The sequence below is a fragment of the Solanum lycopersicum genome, chromosome 12 (genome assembly GCF_036512215.1).
Source record: "Solanum lycopersicum chromosome 12, SLM_r2.1".
Lineage (NCBI taxonomy): Eukaryota > Viridiplantae > Streptophyta > Magnoliopsida > Solanales > Solanaceae > Solanum > Solanum lycopersicum.
In genome coordinates, this window is record NC_090811.1 from 33,828,331 (window position 1) to 33,849,945 (window position 21,615).

General features: G+C 37.8%; 1 protein-coding gene across 1 annotated transcript in view; it reads right to left on the minus strand.

The window, feature by feature from the left end:
• Positions 1–4,505: 4,505 nt before the first annotated feature.
• LOC138340324 (uncharacterized) overlaps positions 4,506–21,615 on the minus strand; it is an 82,235-nt gene continuing 65,125 nt past the window's right edge. The window contains exons 8-13 of the mRNA XM_069292038.1: positions 19,158–19,224; positions 14,944–15,286; positions 6,950–7,116; positions 6,057–6,523; positions 5,125–5,585; positions 4,506–4,859 (exon numbers count right to left, since the gene is read on the minus strand). Of these exons, the coding sequence (XP_069148139.1) occupies positions 4,506–4,859; positions 5,125–5,585; positions 6,057–6,523; positions 6,950–7,116; positions 14,944–15,286; positions 19,158–19,224 (1,859 nt within the window). The remainder of the gene's footprint in view (positions 4,860–5,124; positions 5,586–6,056; positions 6,524–6,949; positions 7,117–14,943; positions 15,287–19,157; positions 19,225–21,615) is intronic.

Consider the following 21,615-nt stretch of genomic DNA (forward strand, 5'->3'; position numbering starts at 1 on the left):
ACACTCTTCCCCACATATTGATGCGATGATCATCCATTTTCAGATTAATATGTTTTGTCAGATTTTTCGCATAAGAATTAAGTGGAACCTATGCCAAACCTTTAATAGATGTGATTTACACTTATTTTTAGTTCTTTTACCATAAATCACGTAGAATGGATACTTTTCTCATTAATATAGGCCGATTCACATCGACTTCTTAAGTTAAGTCGAAACTTTGATAAACTAAATAAGATAATTGATAAGTCAAACATGAAGATTGTTATAAGTCAAATCGATAGATTGGGGGATCGATTCATACCTCATATCCCCAGCCTCCTATTCTTCCATCTTCCGTGGATGCACAACAAAAATTTCTACTTTTCAAAAAATCTAAGAGTATTAAAAATTTCAGGTAACATTATATATCAGAGAATATACTCTCAACATGTCAACTTATAGGTACACACATGACCGTTACTATCTTGTTTAACTTATAGTCAGATAAAATAGATGTATTTTTCAGTTTATGTAAGGTAGCATCTATTTTGAATGGAAATATGCATGGGAAATCGAGAACAATATAGATAGTCTCCTTTTAATGAGAAAACATATGGTCTTTTTAAGTTTTCCAATTTCGATTGTTCCAAATAAAAATAATTGCAAAAAATTCAAAGTACATATGCAATGTCTAGAGTGAAATAAAGCCTTCTAAGGAACCATGCAACCATCATAACATTTGAAATACTACCTGTTCAGATTACCACAAAGTAAATCAAAAGCTAAATATAAGGTGTTTCCAACCTAGTCAAGGAACCACTACAAAAAGTTACAAAACTCTGCTTAAGACCAACCTTCAAACGTGTCATTTGGTAGCCAGAAATCTTAGCATTCTTAAGTTTAGAAACAGTGTTTGATTCCAACTCGACAAATTGATGTTTCTATAAACTTCGGAAAAATATCCTAGCTCAAGATGGCAGGGGATAGTAAAAATCAACTTTGATGTGTATGTTGAGTGACTATAAAAGAGGCGAGGTTTGCAAAAGGCTTGCTATTCTATAAATACATACTTTCCTTTTTTATATGCATTTATAGAGTTAATACATTTACATTGCAAATATGGAAGTATCACTCCCTCAAGTACTCAAGTTTCTTCATGAACGCGGTCTTTGCAAATCATTGTCCAATAATTAGCTCGGTTGCATTTCTCAAGTTTTAATGATAGGCCAAAATAAGGTTTCCGATAGCTTAGAATGGATGGAGACCTTAATGAGATGAACTATCTATACGTATAGTTGACTGAGCCAAGAAGAAAAATCTCAAGGAAACTTTCACGCCCTCCCCTACGATTACAAATATAAGTGTATATTATGTTGTATTAAATAAGTTGCTTGTAAAAATTTTAAATATCATAATATCAAGTGTCACACCCCGAGCTACCCCCGAGACGTGGACACTGAACCTAGGACCACAAGTGATCCCAAGCTAACCTGCTGGCATGATCATTAGCATACTAAAGAAAATAAACTGAATGAGGAAGCTAAATCATATTTTAAAATGAAAAGATGGGGAATACCCATATTCTATAATTGAGATATTTGAAAACAATGAGTTTAATATAAAGAAATATTAACTCAATACTAAGCTGAATCTAACTATGTCGAAAAATTGCCTTTAAACTAGACTAGAAAAGCTGGGACAAGCCCCAGCTAAATCTAGCAAAAACTGAAACTAAATGACTAAGGACTGAAATGAAACTCATGACTGTTGTCCTCGGAGAATGAAGACTCACCACTGAATCTGCTGAACTGGATATCAGGAAATTGATCTATGTGTGATCTGGATGATGAGAACCTGAACCTACATTATGAGAAGATGTAGAGCACGTATGCGTTAGTATTTGAAGTGTCACGCCCCGAGCCCGAGACGCGAACACGAAACCTAGGACCACAAGTGATCCCAAGCTAACTCTGCTGGCATGATCATGAGAATACTAGATATAATAAACTATTGCGGAAGCTAAATCATACATAAAATGAAAAGATGGGGAAAACCCATATTCTATAACTGAGATATTTGAAAACAATGAGTTTAATACAAAAGAAATATTAACTCAATGCTAAGATGAATCTAACTATGTCTGATAATAACCTCTAAACTAGACTAGAAATATTGGGACAAGCCCTTACTAAATATAGCAAAACCTGAAACTAAATGACTAAAGACTGAAATGAAACTCAAGACAGTTGTCCTCGGCGAATGAGGACTCACCATCGAATCTGCTGAACTGGAGATCGAGAAATTGATCTATGTGTGATCTGGATGCTGAGAACCTAAACCTACTTCACGAGAAGATGTAGCACATGTATGTGTCAGTACTTGAAAGGTATCGAGCATGTAGGATAGAGTAAAGCTGAAATAAAACATAACTGAACAAGCACAAAAACAAGTATAATAATCTGAACGTGATGTGCTGATTTCTGATCTAACTGGATGCAATGACCAATTTATAACATGCTGATACTGAATACTGAATATACTCATAAATGGTCAATGTAGAGAGTCTGAATGAACTGTGGGAGCTACTATTAACCGATAATAAAACCACATGAGCTAAATATGGAGTCCGATGTATACGCCCCATCGAGAAGACCAAATATACCCTGCCAAAGGTATAAAGGCATGCTGGCGTGATAACTAAACTTATTGCCCACAGAGGGGACTTACAACCTACTAGGATAGTAGTTCTGGGACAATAGGGTACGCTAAACCTTAGTGAAACTCGGTATTATGCTACTCCCAAAAAATTCTGAAAATTAACTAATTATATTTGAATTTTTGTAAATACTGGATAGCTTGAAACTGAACATGCAAACTGAGAATGCAACAATTAATCTGGTAATTATGCATTTATAACTGAGACGTGTATATCTGAAGTGTCTGAAATATATGACCTAGCATGTGTAATTCAAGAACTAAAGACATACAAAGCTAGGGTTCTGAAATTCATGCGACAATCTGAGTAATAACATGATAATCTAATTTGGAACATATATTTAATAAATTCAAGAAGTTATATCAAAGTTCTAGAAACCCTAGGTTTAATCATGATAAGAGAATCAAGATTTGACTGAAACTAAGGACCCAATGGGTGAAAGGAACCCACTAGTGAAATCCCACATACGTGGTGATGAAGTTCACGGAAAAATACTTAAGTTTCGGGGCTGGAATTGCTGGAGCTTGTGGTGTTCTTGAACTAGGGTTCTTTAGCTTTTTTTATCCTCTCTTGCTTCTAATTTTCTAAGTTTTGATTTAATGGTTTGACTTGAATAGTTTTAATTATATTCCTAGGCTTACATTGACTAAAAAATGATGATTTAGGATCAAAACGACGTAACTTAGTGTTTAAATGGAGTGGAAAAGGTCAAAAGTACCCCTGGGAAGGTTGCTATCGGCCTCACCACGGCCAGGATTGACGGTCCGTCGTGCGCCCGACGCCCCGCCGTTGGGTCCGTCTTGAGGGCCTGTTTGACAGTCCTTTACTAAAATGGGCATTACTTTTTACTTAGAGATCTGATTTTAGCAAGATTGGTGGATATGGAAAGACAAATCAATTATCTATCTGTGGGTAGGTCATGAGAGACCCAATTCAGTTTGTGCTAAGAGTTATGATCATTTTAAGTTAACCCAACTGCATTTCACCTTAACTGGTTGAAAATTTTCCACCTACGGACCGTAGGTCCACCTACGAACCATGTTGGTCATCCATAGCTCTTGTCATAGAGTGGTTGAAAGGAGTCTCGATTGACGTTCATGGACTACGAATCGTCGTTTGACCTACGGACCGTAAGTTCGTTTGTCGTCCAAGACTTACCAATTTTTCTAGGCTGAAATTTTTGGGAGTTTCTGATCCCATCAATGGTTGTGCATGACGGACCATGGTTCAGGCTACGTTCCATCGATGCCACCGTTGGTAGTGCATATTTTTCTGAAAAACTAATTTTTGATTTGTTTTGTCTATGGGGTGTTACATTAACATTCGTCCTTGAATGAAGACTAAACTAGCTGAAATAGAGGGAGAGAGATGCAGAACCCACTACTAAACACTGAGAACTGAGTCTGACTCAATTGAGTTCTAAGTACATGCAATTATGCTAAAAATGAAAGTACAAACTGGGGGAACATGATTCTAAAACTGAATAGATGCATGAATGACTGTAAAACTGTAGAGGAACTATTACCTCAAGCTGGAGAGGAATCGGAAGCATAAAGGTAAGGATACTTGGCTTTCATGGTTGCTTCTGCTTCCCAAGTATCTCCCTCTACGGACTGACTCCTCCACAAAACCTTGACTGAAGCGACTTATTTGTTTCTCAACCCTCTAACCTGACGGTCAAGAATCTCAACTGGTACATCCTCATAAGATAGAATATCTTTCACCGCCACACTCTCTAATGGCACTATAGAGGCTGAGTCACTCATGCACTTCTTCAAAAGTTAGATGTGGAAGACCGGATGCACTGCTACTATTTTGCTGGTAACTCTAACTCATATTCCACTTTGCCAATCATTTTCAAGATCTTGTAAGGGCCTACATATCTAGGACTGAGCTTCACTTTATTTCTATATCTCATCACCCCTTTCATAGGTGAGACTTTCAGAAAAACCCAATCATCAACTTGGAACACTAGTTCCCTTGTCCTTACATCTGAATAATATTTCTGACGACTTTGGGTTGTCTTAAGTCTATCTCTAATGAGTTGCACATTATCCATAGCATAAAGGACTGAATCTGGCCCTACAAAAGCTGCTTCACCTACTTCAAACCAACCAACAAGAGATCTACATATACGCCCATATAAAGCCTCATAAGGGGCCATCTGAATGCAGGAATGATAGCTATTATTGTAGGCAAACTTAATAAGAGGAAGGTGATCATCCCAACTACCTTTGAAATCGATCACACAAGCTCTCAACATATCCTCTAAGGTATGAATGGTATGATTTACCTGCCCATCCGTTTGTGGATGAAATGTTGTACTAAGGTTAACTTGAATACCAAGAACTTTTTGAAATGACTTCCACAAATGAGAGGTAAACTGAGGACCTCTATCTGATATGATAGAAAAAGGAACCCCATGCAACCTCATAGTTTGATGCATAGTCCTCTGCAAAATATATAGTCTTGACCGCCAAAAAGCGAGAAGACTTAGTCATCCTATGAACTATCACTAGAATTGAGTCATGCTGTCTGCGAGTACGAGGTAACCCTTTGATGAAATCCATATTTATCACATCCCACTTCAAAGTAGGAATATCGACCTCTTGAGTCATACTTCTTGGTTTCTGATGTTCCACCTTGACTTGCCAATTGGGGCACTTACTCACAAAGTCTGCTATATCCCTCTTTATGTCATTCCACCAATAGACTTCCCGCAGATCGCGGTACATCTTTGTGGCACCTGGATGAATAGAATACCTGGAGTTATGAGCTTCAACAAGAATATGATGCCTCAGATCTCCCACATCAGGAACACACAATCTACCTTGGTAGCGAAAACCACCATCTCCCCCTTGGGAGAAAACCTCCACTCTCTGATTGTTGACTGCACCCTTTAGTTCAAGCTAGATCAGATCACTCTCTTGCTTTTCCTTAACCTCCACTACCAAAGATGATTCTTCCCTATTCTGAACTGTTACACACTGTCTAATATGCTCATAAGGCGAACTCCCAAGCGAGCAAGCCTACGAACATCCTTCGATAGCTTCTTTCTTTTTTCCTCGACATGGACTACACTACCATAGATAATCTACTTAGAACATTGGCCACTATATTCGCCTTTTAAGGATGATAATGCACACTCATATCATAATCCTTAAGGAACTCAAGCCATCTTCTCTGGCGAAGATTCAACTCTTTCTGGGTGAACAGATACTGAAGGCTCTTATGATTAGTGAATACCATACAAGTAATGTCTCCATATCCTGAGTGCAAACACCAGTGCTACAAGCTCGAGGTCATGAGTTTGATAGTTCTTCTCATGCACCTTAAGCTTTCTAGAGGCATAAGATATAACCTTTATCTCTTTGTATGAACACACAACCAAGGCCAACTCTGGATGCATCACAATAGACCACATAACCATCTGAACCGTTTGGTAGAGTCAAGACAGGAGTTGTACTCAATCTAGTTTTCAATTCTACAAAGCTTTTCTCACAATCATCTGACAATTGGAATTTGACAATCTTCTGAGTCAACCTAGTCAATGGTGAGGCTATGGATGTAAATCCTTCCACGAACCTTCTGTAATAACCTGCTAGACCTAAGAAACTTCTTATATATGTAGCAGAGGTTGTTCTGGGCCATTGTTTCACAGCTTTTATCTTTTGTGAATCTATGTGAATCCCTTCGCTAGATACAATGTGACCAAGGAAAGCAATGGATTGCAACCAAAACTCACATTTACTAAACTTAGCAAATAACTGGTGATCTTTGAGAGTTTGCAGAACCACTATAAAATGACTTGCATGTTCTTCCTCACTCCTAGAGTAAATGAGGAAATCATCAATGAAGACGTTAATGGACAAGTCTAAGTATTGTTTAAACACTCTGTTCATCAAATGCATAAAAGCTGTAGGACAATTGGTTATTCCACACAACATAACTACAAATTCATAATGACCATATCGAGTTTAGAAGGCTGTTTTCGGAATGTCACTATCTCTGAGTCTAAGCTGATGATAACCCGATATGAGGTCTATCTTTGAGAAATGAATAGCACCCTGAAATTGGTCAAACAAGTCATTAATCCTGGGGATGGGATACTTATTCTTGATCGTGACCTTGTTCAACTGTCTAGAGTCAATGCACATTCTTAGAGAACCATCTTTCTTCTTTACGAACAATACTGGTGCACCCCATGGTGAAATACTAGGTTTGATGAAACCCTTATATAGAAGGTCTTTCAACTGCTCTTTCAATTCTTTTAGCTCTGCTGGAGCCATTCTGTAAGGAGTAATGGAAATAGTCTGGGTATCTTGAGGGAGATCAATTCCAAAGTCGATTTCCCTTTCGGGAGGAACCCCGGGAAGATTTTTTGGAAATACTTCTGGAAATTCATAGAGTACTGGAACTGACTAAAGAGATGGGGTTTCAAGGCTAGAATCTTTAGCCCGAACTAGATGATAGATATAACCCTTAGATATCATCTCTCTGGACTAAAAGTAAGAAATAAATCGATCCATAGGCGCTAAGCTACTACGCTTCAATTCTAAGATTGGTTTGTCTGGAAACTGAAAATAAACAATCCTAGTTCTACAATCGACTGAGGCATAACATGAGTGTAACCAATCCATGCCTAGAATAACATTGAAGTCTACCATTTCTAACTCTACTAGGTCTGCGAGGTGGCTTTCTGAGAGACTATGACAGGGCAATTTTTGTATACTCGTCTAGCTATAACTAGGTCACGGACTAGAGTAGAGCCTGAGAAGGGTTCCGAGAGAGTTTCTGGACTAACACGGAATTGGACTGCTAAACTGAGTTACAAAAGACAAAGTCATGTTTGTTGTCTTTCCACTGAGTGAACCATATGTGAGTCACATCCTTGAGTTTGTAGGATGCCAATCTCACATATCACTATGAGTTACTGACATCACACCAAATATTTTCTTGACCTTATCAATGAATTTTTGTGGGTCCTTAGAAACTTGCAACCCCAAAAACTTAGGCGGATTCATCCTTACAAAATCACAAACTCTGCATTGTTCTGGTTGGTCATACTTTAAACCAAAAGCTGAATTGGCATTTTGAAACTCTACATTTAAACTTCCTTATCTGGTACTAGAGGAACTACGTTAGCATTGCGTCCATTAGTATTCCATGCCTATGCTCTATGAGAAGGCATGATCTTAAGCGCACAATATCAAGTTAGAATGGAATTTGATCATACCTTACGAACGAAAAGAGTATTAGGAAAGTGAAGTGTTTCCTAAAACACTTTATAACATCCCAAACATTAGATGTGGTGCACTTCACACCAATAAAAATGACTCTACCGAGTGTGGATTTTTCAGACATCTTAGGACTCTTGGACCTAGTGCTCTGATAGCACGTTTTGTCACACCCCGAGCTACCCCCGAGATGCAGACACGGAACCTAGGACAATAAATGATCCCAAGCTAACCCTGCTGGCATGATCATGAGCATACTAAAGATAATAAACTGTTGCATAAGCTGAATCATACTTAAAATTAAAAGATAGGGAATCCCATATTCTATAACTGAGATATTTGAAAACAATGAGTTTAATACAAAAGAAATATTAACTCAATACTAAGGTGAATCTAACTATGTCTGAAAATAGCCTCTAAACTAGACTAGAAATACTGGGACCAGCCCCAGCTAAATCTAGCAAAAACTGAAACTAAATGACTAAAGACTGAAATGAGACTCATGACTGTTGTCCTTGAAGAATAAGGACTCACACCTGAATCTACTGAACTGGAGATCGGGAAATCGATCTATGCGTGATCTGGATGCTGAGAACCATAACCTACATCAGGAGAAGATGTAGCGCACATATTCGTCAGTACTTGAAAGGTACTGATCATGTAAGATAGATTAAAGCTGAAATAAAACATAATTGAACAAGAACAAACATAAGTATAATAATTTAAACGTGATGTGCTGATTTCTGAGCTAACTAGATGCAATGACCAATTTATAACATGCTGAAACTAAATACTGAATATATTAATAAATGGTTAATGCAGAGAGTCTGACTGAACTGTGGGAGCTACTAATAACTGATAATAAAACAACATGAGCTAAATGTGGAGTCCGATTTAGACGCCCCATTGAGAGGAACCGATATACCCTGCCAAAGGTATAAAGGCATGCTGGCGTGATCACTAAACTAATTGCCCACAGAGAGGACTTACGACGTACTAGGCTAGTATTTCTTGGCCTATTGGGTACGCTAAGCCCTAGTCCAACTCGGTATTATGCTACTCCCAAAAAATTCTTAAAATTAACTAATTATATTTGAATTTTTGTAAATACTGGATAGCTTGAAACTGAACATGCAAACTAAGAATGCAACAATTAATCTGGTAATTATGCATTTATAACTGAGACATGTATATCTGAAGTGTCTGAAATATATGACCTAGCATGTGTAATTCAAGAACTAAAGAAATACAAAGCTAGGGTTCTGAAATTCATGCGATAATCTATGTAATAACATGATAATATAATTTGGAACATATATTTTTTAAATTCATGAAGTTATATCAACGTTCTAGAAACCCTAGGTTTAATCATGATAAGAGAATCAAGAACTCACTGAAACTAAGGACCCAATGGGTGAAAGGAACCCACTAGTGAAATCCCACATACATGGTGATGAAATTCATGGAAAAATACTTAAGTTTCAGGGTTGGAAATGTTGGATCTTGTGGCATTCTTGAACTAGGGTTCTTGATCTTTCTTTCTCCTCTCTTGCTTCTAATTTTCTAAGTTTTGATTTAATTATTTGACTTGGAGATATTTTAATTATGTTTCTAGGCTTAAACTGACTAAAATTTGATGATTTAGGGTCAAAACGACGTAACTTAGGGTTTAAACGGAGTGAGAAAGGTCAAAAAGACACTGGGAAGGTTGATGTCGGGCCTCACGACGACCAGGACTGACGGTCCGGTGTGCGCCCGACGCCCTATCGTTGGGTCCGTTGTGAGAGCTTGTTCGGCACGCCTTTACTAAAATTGGCATAACATTTTACTCAGAGGTTGTAACGACCTGTTTAGTCGTTTTGAGCAGCAGACTTCAATTCTGAAAAAACTGGCAGAAACGATGGACCCCACGACGGACCGTCATGGGCACGACGGACCGTCGAGGGGGTCTCATTACAAAATACTTAGAATTCTGAAAAATGGGCACTGAAATCGACTCTCTGAACTTCGTAACGGAATGGCAGGACAGACCGTCACAGGTGTGACGGACCGTCAGAGAATCTTCAGAGAAATTGAGTCTCTGAACTCTGTGACGGAGCAGCAGGACGGACCGTCGCAGGCGCGACGGGCCGTCACAGGCTGCGTAATCCCAGTTTGAGTCGGATTTCCTTAATTGTTTTAAGGGACCTTTTTTACTATTCCTGCTTTAATTATATAGTTAGTGGGTTAATGTTAATAAGTCTAATTACTTGGGGGTTAAAAGAGGTAACCTTAAGTGAATTAGTGGGTTATTATTGCCATCTTTTATTCTAAATTATATGCTAATTAGGGTAAAAGAAAGAGGGTTTTGAATAAAGAAAATAGAAAGAACAAGAGAAAGAGAGAGAGAGTCGAACGAGAAAGAGGAGAAACGAAGAGAAACAAAGCTTGGGAAATTGCTTGCTTGATCACTAATCTTCGGTGGAGGTAGGATGGTTTTATGCTATTCGTAGTAAACTCTTAATAGCGAATGATATGTATTGGTAGTATTGTAAACCCTACTATATGGTTAATTGTATGCTTGCATGAATGTGATTATATGATTGTGATGAAATAAGCATGATGAAGCTATTGAATCCCAAATATTGATAAAAACCTAATCTCTTGTTAATGATGATGCCTTGATATAAAAGAAGACTTGATGAACTAAAGTAATGAGATGATGATGCCTTGGTATAAAAGAAGGCTTGATGAACTAAAGTAATGAGATGATGATGCCTTGGTATAAGAGAAGGCTTGATGAATTAATAGAATGAGATTAGTGGAGCGGGTGTCACGAACCGACACGTAGACTTATGGGATCGGGTGTCATGAACCGACACATAGAATTAGGGGATCGGGTGTCACGAACCGACATGTAGAATTAGGGGATCGGGTGTCACGAACCGACACGTAGAAATAGGGGATCGGGTGTCACGAACCGACATGTAGAATTAGGGGATCGGGTGTCACGAACCGACACGTAGAACTAGGGGATCGGAGTGTCACATTCCGACACATAGTAGTAAGGGAGCGGAGTGTCACGTACCGACACAAGAACAAAGTTGATGAATCTTGAAAGATGTTATCAATCTAATGAACCTAATTCCCAAATGAGTATGGTATTGAGGCTTGAGTCCTCATGTGTGAACAGGCTTGAGTCCTCATGTGTGAACTTGACGGTAATTGTTAATGATATAGTACTTGTTGTTGCTACATGTTGAGTATCATAGTTGATTTTATGATATTACTTGGTATATACTGTTTTCTATTTTGAGTTGGCCGATGATATCTACTCAGTACCCGTGTTTTGTACTATCCCCTACTTTTATGTTTTCTTCTTGTTTATTTGTGGAGTGCAGCAAATGTGCCGTCATCTTCGACTCAACAGTAACTCTAGCCAGTCTTCATTACTCCGGATATAAGGGTGAGCTAATGCTTCTAGCTTGGACTGGATCTTTCTCTTCATGTCTTGATGCCTTGAAGTTCTGGCATGGACTAGATTTTATGTATTTTTAGCTTCTTAGAAACTCTTAGATTTAGTAATTTGAAGTAGATGTTCTTGTGATGATGACTTCCAGATTTTGGGGATAATAATAGTTGTTGATTTTATTAATGAGTTTAAGTCTTCCGCATTACTTTCTGTTGATATTATATTGAAATGTTAAGGTTTAGTTTGGTTGGTTCGCTCACATAGGAGGGTAAGTGTGGGTGCCAGTCGCGGCCCGGATTTGGGTCGTGATAGAGGTCTGATTTTAACAAGGTCAGTGGATATGAAAAAATAATTGAATTTTAAATCTTTGGGTAGGTCATGGGGGACATGATTCATTTTTTTCTAAGAGTTATGATAATTTTAAGTTGACCCAACTGCATTTCCCCTTAACTAGCTGCAAATTTAAAAACTACGGACCGTAGGTCCACCTACAAACCATGTTGTTCATCCATATATCTTTTACGAGAGTGGTTGAAGGGAATCTTGATCGACGGTCATGAAGTACAGATCGCTATTTGACCTATGAACCGTAAGTACGTCCCTCGTCCAAGACTTAACCAATTTTTCTAGGCTGAAATTTTTGGGAGTTTCTGATCCCATCGACGCTTATGCAAGACGGACCGTGGTTCAGGCTACGGTCCGTCGATGCCACCGTTGGTAGCACCTACAGATTTTTCTGAAAACCTTTTTTTTTGTTCTGTTTTAGCTACGGGGTGTTACATGAAGGTACTGAGCATGTAGGATAGAGTAAAACTTAAATAGAACATAACTGAACAAGCACAAAAGCAAGTATAATAATCTAAACATGATAAACTAAATTCTGAGCTAACTGGAAGCAATGACAAAATTTTTAACAAGCTGAGACTGGATACTAATTGAGTTGTAAATATGGTCAATGCAAGGGAGTCTAACTGAACTATGGGAGCTACTAAAAACCGATAATAAAACCACATGAACTAAATGTGGATTCTGATGTATACGCCCCGTTGAGATGACCCAATATACCCTGTTAGAGGTATAAAGGCATGCTGGCGTGATCACTGAACTGATTGCCCACAGAGGGGACTTTCAACCTACTTGGCTAGTAGTTCTGGGACTAATTGTGTATGGTGAACCCTAGTCCAACTCGGTATTATGACACTCCCAATGAATTATGTAATTGACTTATTATGACTAAGTTTGTATAAATACTAGATAGCTCAAAATTGATTACGCAAACTGAAAATGCAACATTTAATTTGGTAATAATGTATTAATAATGGGGCATGTATGACTGAATAAATGAAATATCTAACTTAACATGTGTACTTCAAGAACTAAAGAAATATATAACTAGGGTTCTAAAATTCATGCAATAAATCCTTATAACATGGAAGTCTAATTTGTAACATGTAACTAATTAATTCATAAAGTTCTGTTGAAGTTATAGAAACCCTATGTGTAATCATGGTATGGGAATCAAGAATCTAATTGAAGTAGGATCTAATGGGTGAAAGGAATCCACCAGTGAAATCCCACATACCTGGTGATTAAATCCAAAGAGAAATATTTAGATTTCGGGGCTGTTTTGATGGAACCTTCATGCATTCTTGAACTAGGGTTCTTGACCTTTTTCTCCTTTCTTGCTTCTAATTTTCTAAGTTTTTCATTAATGATTTGACTTAGGTAAGTTTTAGTTATGTTTATAGGCTTAAACTGACTAAAATCTGATGATTTAGGGTCAAAATGACGTATCTTAGGGTTAAAACAAAGTGGAAAAAACCAAAGACCCCTAAGTTAATTGTTGTTGGACCAAACGATGACCTGGACTAACAGGCCGTCATTCAACCAATGGTTTGTCGTTCAATCGATGGTTCGTCATTTGTGTCATTAGGTTGGGTCTATTCGACATGACTTTTCTAAAACGAGCATAAATTTTTACTCGTAGGTTTGAGTTTAGGAAAATCAATGGCTATGGAAAGCTAATTCAATTATTTATCATTTCATCGGTCACGAGACACCTAATTATATTTGTGCTAAGAGTTATAATCATTTGATGTTGACCCAACTTCATTTTCCCCTAAATTTCTGGAAATTTCAACCTACGGTCCGCACGTCCATCTACGGACCGTATGGTCAATCGTGGTTCTTGTTAGAGAGTGGGTAAATGAGGTCTTGATCGACGGACACAGACTACAGACTGTAGTCTGACTTATGTACCGAAGGTCTGTCCGTGGATTGATGTTTAGTCAATTTTCCTAGGCTGCGTCATGGTTTTAGTCACAAACGATGGTTGTGCAGTACGGACCATGGGTCACGCTATGGTCCATCGATGGTAACCGTTAATTGCACCTACAGATTTCTGAAAAGTTTATTTTAGGTCTATTTTGGATACGCGATGTTACATTATATCCCCCTTTGGAACATTCCTTCTAGAATGAAGACTAAACTAGCTGAAATAGAGGGAGAGAGCTACAATCCCTACTACTAAACACTGAGGACTGACTTTCTTACTGAATTAAGTTATGAGAACATGCAAATACACTAAAAATACAAGTACAAATTTAGGGAACATGATTCTAAGACTGAATTCACGCATGAATAACTGAAAACTGGTGAGGATCGATTACCTCAAGCTGGAGTGGAATCGGAAGGAAAGAGGTGAGGATACTTGGCTTTCATGGCTGCTTCTGCTTCCCACGTAACTCCCTCTACGGACTGACTCCTTCATAAAACATTGACTGAAACGACTTCTTCATTTCTCAACTTTCTAACCTGACAGTCAAGAATCTCAACTGGTACATCCTCATAAAAAAGACTATCTTTCATCGCCACACACTTTAGTGGCACTACAGAGGCTGGATCACCAACACACTTCTTCAAGAGTGTTATGTAGAAGACCTGATGCACTCCTGCTAGTTCTGCAGGAAACTCTAACTCATATGTTGCCTTGCCAACCCTTTTCAATATCTTTTAAGGGCCTACATATATAGGACTGAGCTTCCTTTTCTTTCCAAATCTCATCACTTCATAGGTGACACATTCAAGAAAAAACAATCATCAACTTGGAACTCTAGTTCCCTTCTCCTTACATTTGCGTAAGATTTCTGATGAATCTGGGTTGTCTTAAGTCTCTTTCTAAGGAGTAGCATTTTCTCCATAGCATAAAAGGATGAATTTGTCCCTATTAAAGTTGCTTCACCTACTTCAAACTAACCAACGAGAGACCTACATCTACACCCATACAAATCTTCATAAGGGACCATCTGAATGATGGAATGATAGCTATTTTTGTAAGCAAACTCAATTAGAGGAAGGTGATCATTCTAAAAACCCTTGAAATCAATCACACAAGTTCTCAACACATCCTCTACGGTCCGAATAGTACGCTCTACTTGTCCATCCGTCTGTGGATGAAATGTTGTGCTAAGGTTAACTTGAGTACCAAGACCCTTCTGAAATGACTTCTAGAAATTAGAGGTAAACTTAGGACATCTATCTGAGATGATAGAAAAAGGAACCTGATGTAAGCTCACAATTTCATTAATGTAAACCTTAGCATAGTCCTTCACCGAATCTGTAGTCTTGACCGCCAAAAAGCGAGAAGACTTAGTCATCTTATCAACTGTCACCAAAATGGAGTTATGTTTTCTACGAGTACGAGGTAACCCTGTGATAAAATCCATATTGATCACATCCCACTTCCAAATAGGAATATCAATCTCTTGAGTCATACCTACCTTGACTTGCTGGCAATTGGGGCACTTACTCACAAAATCTATTATATCTCTCTTCATTCCATTCTGCCAATAGACTTCCCACAACTTGCGGTACATCTTTGTGGCACCAGGATGAATAGAATACCTGGAGTTATGGGATTCTTCAAGAATATTATTTAACAACTCGCCCACATCAGGAACACACAATCTACCCTGGTAGAGAAGTACACTATCTCCCCCTTGGGAGAAAACCTCCACTCTCTGATTGTGGACTGCACCCTTAAGTTCAAGCAATATTGGATCACTGTCTTACTTTTCCTTACCTCCACTACCAAGAAGATTCTGCCCCACTCTGAACTGTTATACCGCTGACCGATATGCTCTTAAGTCGAAACTCCCAAGCGAGCAAACCTATGAATATCATTCACTCGCTCCTTCCTTCTTCCTCAACATGGGCTACACTACCCATAGATAATCTGCTAAGAGCATCTTCTACTATATTCACCTTACCAGGATGATAATGCACACTTATAATAATCCTTAAGGAACTCAAGCCAACTCCTCAGGCGAACATTCAACTCTTTCTGTGTGAACACATACTGAAGGATCTTATGATCTGTGAACACATCTACATGAACACCATATAAGTAGTGTCTTTATATCCTTAGTGCAACTACTACTGCTGCAAGCTCGAGGTCATGAGTTGGATAGTTCTTCTCATGAACCTTAATCTCTCTAGAAGCGTAAGTTATAACCTTATCTCGCTGCATCAACACATAACCTAGGACAACTCTGGATGCATCACAATAGATCAAATAACCATTTGAACCCTCTAATAGAGTCAAGATAGGAACTGTAGTCAATCTAGTTTTCAATTCTACAAAGCTTTCCTCACAATTATCTTACCATTGAAAATTGAAAATCTTCTAAGTTAACCTAGCCAAAAACCTTCTATAATAAATGGTAGACCTAAGAAATTTTTGATATATGTAGCAAAGTTAGGTTTGGGCAATTGTTTGACTTCTTCTAGCTTCTGTGAATTCACTCGGATCCCTTTGCTAAATACAATGTGACCAAGAAAAGCAAAATATTTCAACCAGAACTCATATTTGCTAAACTTAGTGAATAATTGGAGATCCTTGAGAGTCTGTAGGAAAACTCTCGAATGAGTCGCATGTTCTTCCTCATTCCTAGAGTAAATAAGGATATCATCAATAAAGACAATAAAGAACAAGTCCAGATACTGCTTGAACACTCTGTTCATCAAATCCATGAAAATTCTAGGAGCATTTGTTGGTCCAAAAAACATAACTACAAATTCATAATTACCATACCGAGTTCTGAAGACTATTTCCAGAATGTCACTATCTCTGACTCTAAGATAATGATAACCCTATTTGAGGTTTATCTTCGAGAAATGGCTAGCACCTTGAAGTTGGTCAAACAAGTCATCAATCCTGGGATTGGATACTTATTCTTGATTGTGACCTTGTTCAAATATATATTTTCAATGCTTGTTCTGAGAGAACCATCTTTTTTATTTACGAACAACACTAGTGCACCCCAATGTGAAATACTAGATCTGATGAAGCCCTTGTATAGAAGGTCTTTCAACTACTCTTTCAGTTCCTTAAGCTCTGCTGGAGCCATTATGTCAGAAGGAATATAAATAGGTTGGGTACGTGGAAAGAGATCAATTCCAAAGTCGATTTCCCTTTCGGGAGGGACTCCTGGAAGATCTTCTAAGAACACTTTTGGAAACACACAGACTACTGGAACTGACTTAAGAGTTGGGTTTCAGAGCTAGAATCCTTAACCTGAACTAGATGATAGAAATAACCCTTAGCGATCATTTTTCTGGCCTTAAGGTAAGAAATGAATCAACCCATAGACACTAAGCTAGTACCTGCCATTCTAAGATTGGTTTGTCTGGAAACTAAAAAATGAGCAATCCTAGTTCTATAATCTACTGAGGAATAACAGGAATGTAGCCAATCCATGGCTAGAATGACATCGAAGTCTACCATTTCTAACTCTACAAGATCTGCTGAGGTGACTTTCATAGCGACTGTGATAGGGCAATTTATTTACACCATTCTAGCTATAACTGGGTCCCCAACTGGAGTAGAGACTGAGAAACGTTTTAAGAGAGTTTTTGGATTGACACTTAATTGGACTACTATGTAAGAACTTACAAAGGAAAGATAGACCCTGGATCTAACAATGCATAAACATCAGGGTCAAAGACTTATAACATAGTAGTAACTACATCAAGAGAACCATCCTGATCCTGACGAGCCTGAAGAGCATACAACCTGTTCTGGCGCTCATTGCCACCTATACAAAATGAGTTACCCTTCTGAGTCAGGTGATTTGTTGGTGCTACTAAAGTTGTATACTTAGCTCTACCATTACCACCTCCTTAACCCTGTCTAGATGGATAATCCCTCAAATTATGACCAAATTGACCGCACCCAAAAAATCTTTCTTTTCTTGTGAGACACTCGCCCGGATGGTTCTTACCACACATAGGGAAAATGGGGTATGTTTTGGTGCCTGAAAGATTTCCATGAGCATTAAATCTTGTGCTCTAACCTTCTGGTCATACCTGTTCTTGAAGGGTGGAATACTAGCTGATGAAGGGTTTGGATTTGAAAATTTCTACTGCTGTGCGAGCGATTTCCACCACCCAATTTTTGGTGATAATAGTCATAGTTCCCATTATTATCCTTCCTATTCTCCTTGGGATGTTCCCTAAGCTTATCACCCTCAACCTACTGAGTATGATTCATAAGCCTAGAGATGTTCATATATCCGAGTAACATAGCATTTCTGCACTTAGTTTAAACCAAATCCGACGCTCCATACAAGAACTTATTTATTTGAGCCCTGGGGGGAAGCAACCATGTGAGGAGTATACCTGCAGTGTTGGATAAACTTCAGCCATACTCTTGGATCGTCATGTTTCCATGTCTTATATTCATGAATTATTGAGACTTTGCTTCTCTCAACTCTATCGGGAAAACCCTGTCAAAAAAGGCCTCAGTAAAGTAATCCCAAATTATAGGTGCTACATCTGTACAACTATTTTCCTTCCACTGAGTTTACCAAATATAAGCAAAATCATTTAACTGGTATGATGCCAACTTAACCCGATCATTCCCACTGAATTGCATTACCTCACAGATCTTCTTGATCTCATCTAACAAACTCTGAGGATCCTCATTAGTTTGTGATAGTAAGAACTCAGGTGGATTAATGCAAACAACGTCACAGACTCTTGCAGATGTTGATCAACCATTTGCATTCATAAGAGCATGAACCTGATTGTTCTGGTTGGTCATACTCTGAGACAACATATATATGGCATTCCTGAACTCAACATTGGAGACTTCTAGATCTTGGACTGGAGGAGTTGCATTTTCATTCCTTGCATTCTCATTCCTGGCGTTAGAGCTACGAGGTGGCATGATCAAACATAGAACGTCGAGTTAGAATGGAATTAGATCATACCTTACACATGATAAGAGTAACAAGAAAGTGAAGTTTTCCTAAAACACTTTGTAAGCTCGCCTCATTAGATGTGGTGCACTTCACACCCATGAAAAGGACTCTAGTTAGTGCGTCTTTTCAGACATTCTAAGACACTTAAACCCAGTGCCCCGATACAAAGTTTTGTCACATCCTAAGCTACCCCCGAGACGCAGACACGGAACTGAGGAGCACAAGTGATCCCAAGCTACCCCTACTTTTATGATCATGAGCATACTAAAGATAATAAACTGAAAAGATGGGGAATACTTATATTCAATAACTCCGATATTTGAAAACAATGATTTTATTACAAAGGAAATATTAACTCAATACTAACCTGAAACTAACTATGTCTAAAATAAGCCTCTAACTAACTACAAAAGCTACTACAAACCCTATCTAAGTCTACAAAAAACTAAAACTAAATGACTAAAAGATTGAAATGAACTCATGACTATTGTCCTCGGAGAATGAAGACTCACCGTTGAATCTGCTGAACTAGAGATTGAAAATTGGCATAAGCGTGATCTGGATGCTGAGAACATGACCCTACATCACGAGAAGATATAGCGCATGTGCGTGTGAGTACTTAAAGGTACTGATCATGTAGGATAAGGTAAAGCTAATATAGAACATAACTGAACAAGTATAATAATCCGAATATGATATACTGAATTTTGAGCTGACTGGATGCAATGACAAAATTTATAACATGTTGAGACTGAATACAAACTGATCTGTAAATATGGTAAATACAAGAGATTCTGACTGAACCGTGGGAGCTACTAATAAACGATAATAAAATCACATGAGTTAAATGTGGAGTCCGATTTATATGCCCCATCGAGAGGACCCAATATACCCTTCCAGATGTATAAAGGCATGATGGTGTGATCGCTAAGCATATTGCCCACAAAGGGGACTTACGACCTACTTTATTAGTAGTTTTGGGACTAATTTGGTACGCTGAACCTTAGACCAACTCAATATTATACCACTCTTGAAGAAATATCTAATTAACTGATTATGACTGAGTTTCTGTAAATACTTGATAGCTCAAAATTGAACATGCAATGTAAGAATGCAACATTTAATCTTATAATAATGCATTAATAACTGAGGCATGTATAACTGAATAACTAAAATATCTGACCTAGCATGTGTAATTCAAGAACTAAAGAAATACATAACTAGGGTCCTGAAATTCATTTCATAAACTGTTATAGCATGGAAATATGATTTGGAACATATAACTAATTAATTCATGAAGTTTTGTTGAAGTTCTAGAAACCCTATTTGTAATCATGGTATGTGAATCAAGAATCTGATTGAAAAGTAGGGATCTAATGGGTGAAAGAAACTCGCAAGTGAAATCCTACATACTTGGTGATGAAAACCACAGAGAAATATTTAGATTTCGGGGCTGGAAGTGATGGAACCTTGTTGCATTCTTGAACTAGGGTTCTAGACCCTTTTCTCCTTTCTTGCTTCTAATTTTCTATGTTTTTCATTAATGATTTGACTTACGTATGTTTTAGTTATGTTTCTAGGCTTAAACTGACTAAAATATGATGATTTAGGGTCAAAACAACGTATATTAGGGTTTAAAAAAAGTGAGAAAATACCAAAAGACCCCTGAGTTAATTGATGTCGGACCAAACGATGACCTAGAGAAACGGGTCGTCGATCGTCCATCGTTTGGGTCCGTAGGTTGGGTTTGTTTGACAGGCCTTTACTAAAACGGACATAAATTTTTACTCGGAGTTCTAATATTATAAAACATTGTGTCTTTGGAAGCTAAGTCATTTATCTATCATTTCATAGGTCATGGGACACCTAATTAATTTTGTGCTAAGAGTTATGATTATTTGAAGTTGATCCAATAGAACGTTCCCCCTAACTATCTGCTAATTTCCACCTACGGTCCGTAGGTCCATCTATGGAACATAGTGTTTAATCGTTGTTCTTGTCAGAGAGTGCGTAAATGGGGTCTTGGTTGATGGACACAGACTACAGACTATATTCTAACTTACGGACCGTAAGTATGTTCGTGGATCGACACTTGGTCAAGTTTTCTGGGCTTCATCATGGGAGAGTTTCAGTCACAAACGACGGATGTGAAGTACGAGCCGTGGGTCAGACTACGGTCTGTCGGTCGTGACCGTCAATTACACCTGCATATTTCTGAAAAGCTGCTTTTTCATCTGTTTTGGATATGGGGTGTTACATCAACATCCAATTTTAAGCATTTAGATTTCTTTACACATCGATGGATATAAATATCATTTATCACCTCCAGGTAGCCCTAAGAAGCGTAAAGGAGAAATCGAAAGAGTGAAATAAGAACATTATACCAATATCATAATATAAGAATCACCGATGTTCAATTGAGAAAAATTAATTAGCCTGGTGATAGTATACTTATGTTATTATCAACAATAGGATTTATTATATTAGGAAAATATTACAAGAACATAAAGATTCATTCAAATGATTGACCTTACCTTTTGCCTCTTGGGTTTTTTGCTTCAAATTTTCTACTCAATTCTTTGATAGTCTTGTGCTGAATTTTGAAGCAGAGAGTAAAAGAGGACTTCTATAGAAATTGAGATTCAGTATGGGTGGAAGGCCAAATAAGAGATGGGGTATAATATAGAAGTAGAAACATAAAAAAAGATAAAACTACCTTCACATTTTTATTTTAATATCAAAATTAGGAAATTTGTAAACTTTTATTGCATAATATGCAATAAAGTTAAGGTGTGGTCATCCTAACCTTTCTTTCTTCTATATAGTAGATAAAAAAAACAATCGGGGCAAAAGGTTATTGGAGGGAACTCGTTATTTTTTTAGCTTATCTTTTAATGATTATTATGGGTAAATTGTTGAGATTAATTTTTAATTTTTATTTGGTTTTTCATATCCAAACTAATGTTCATT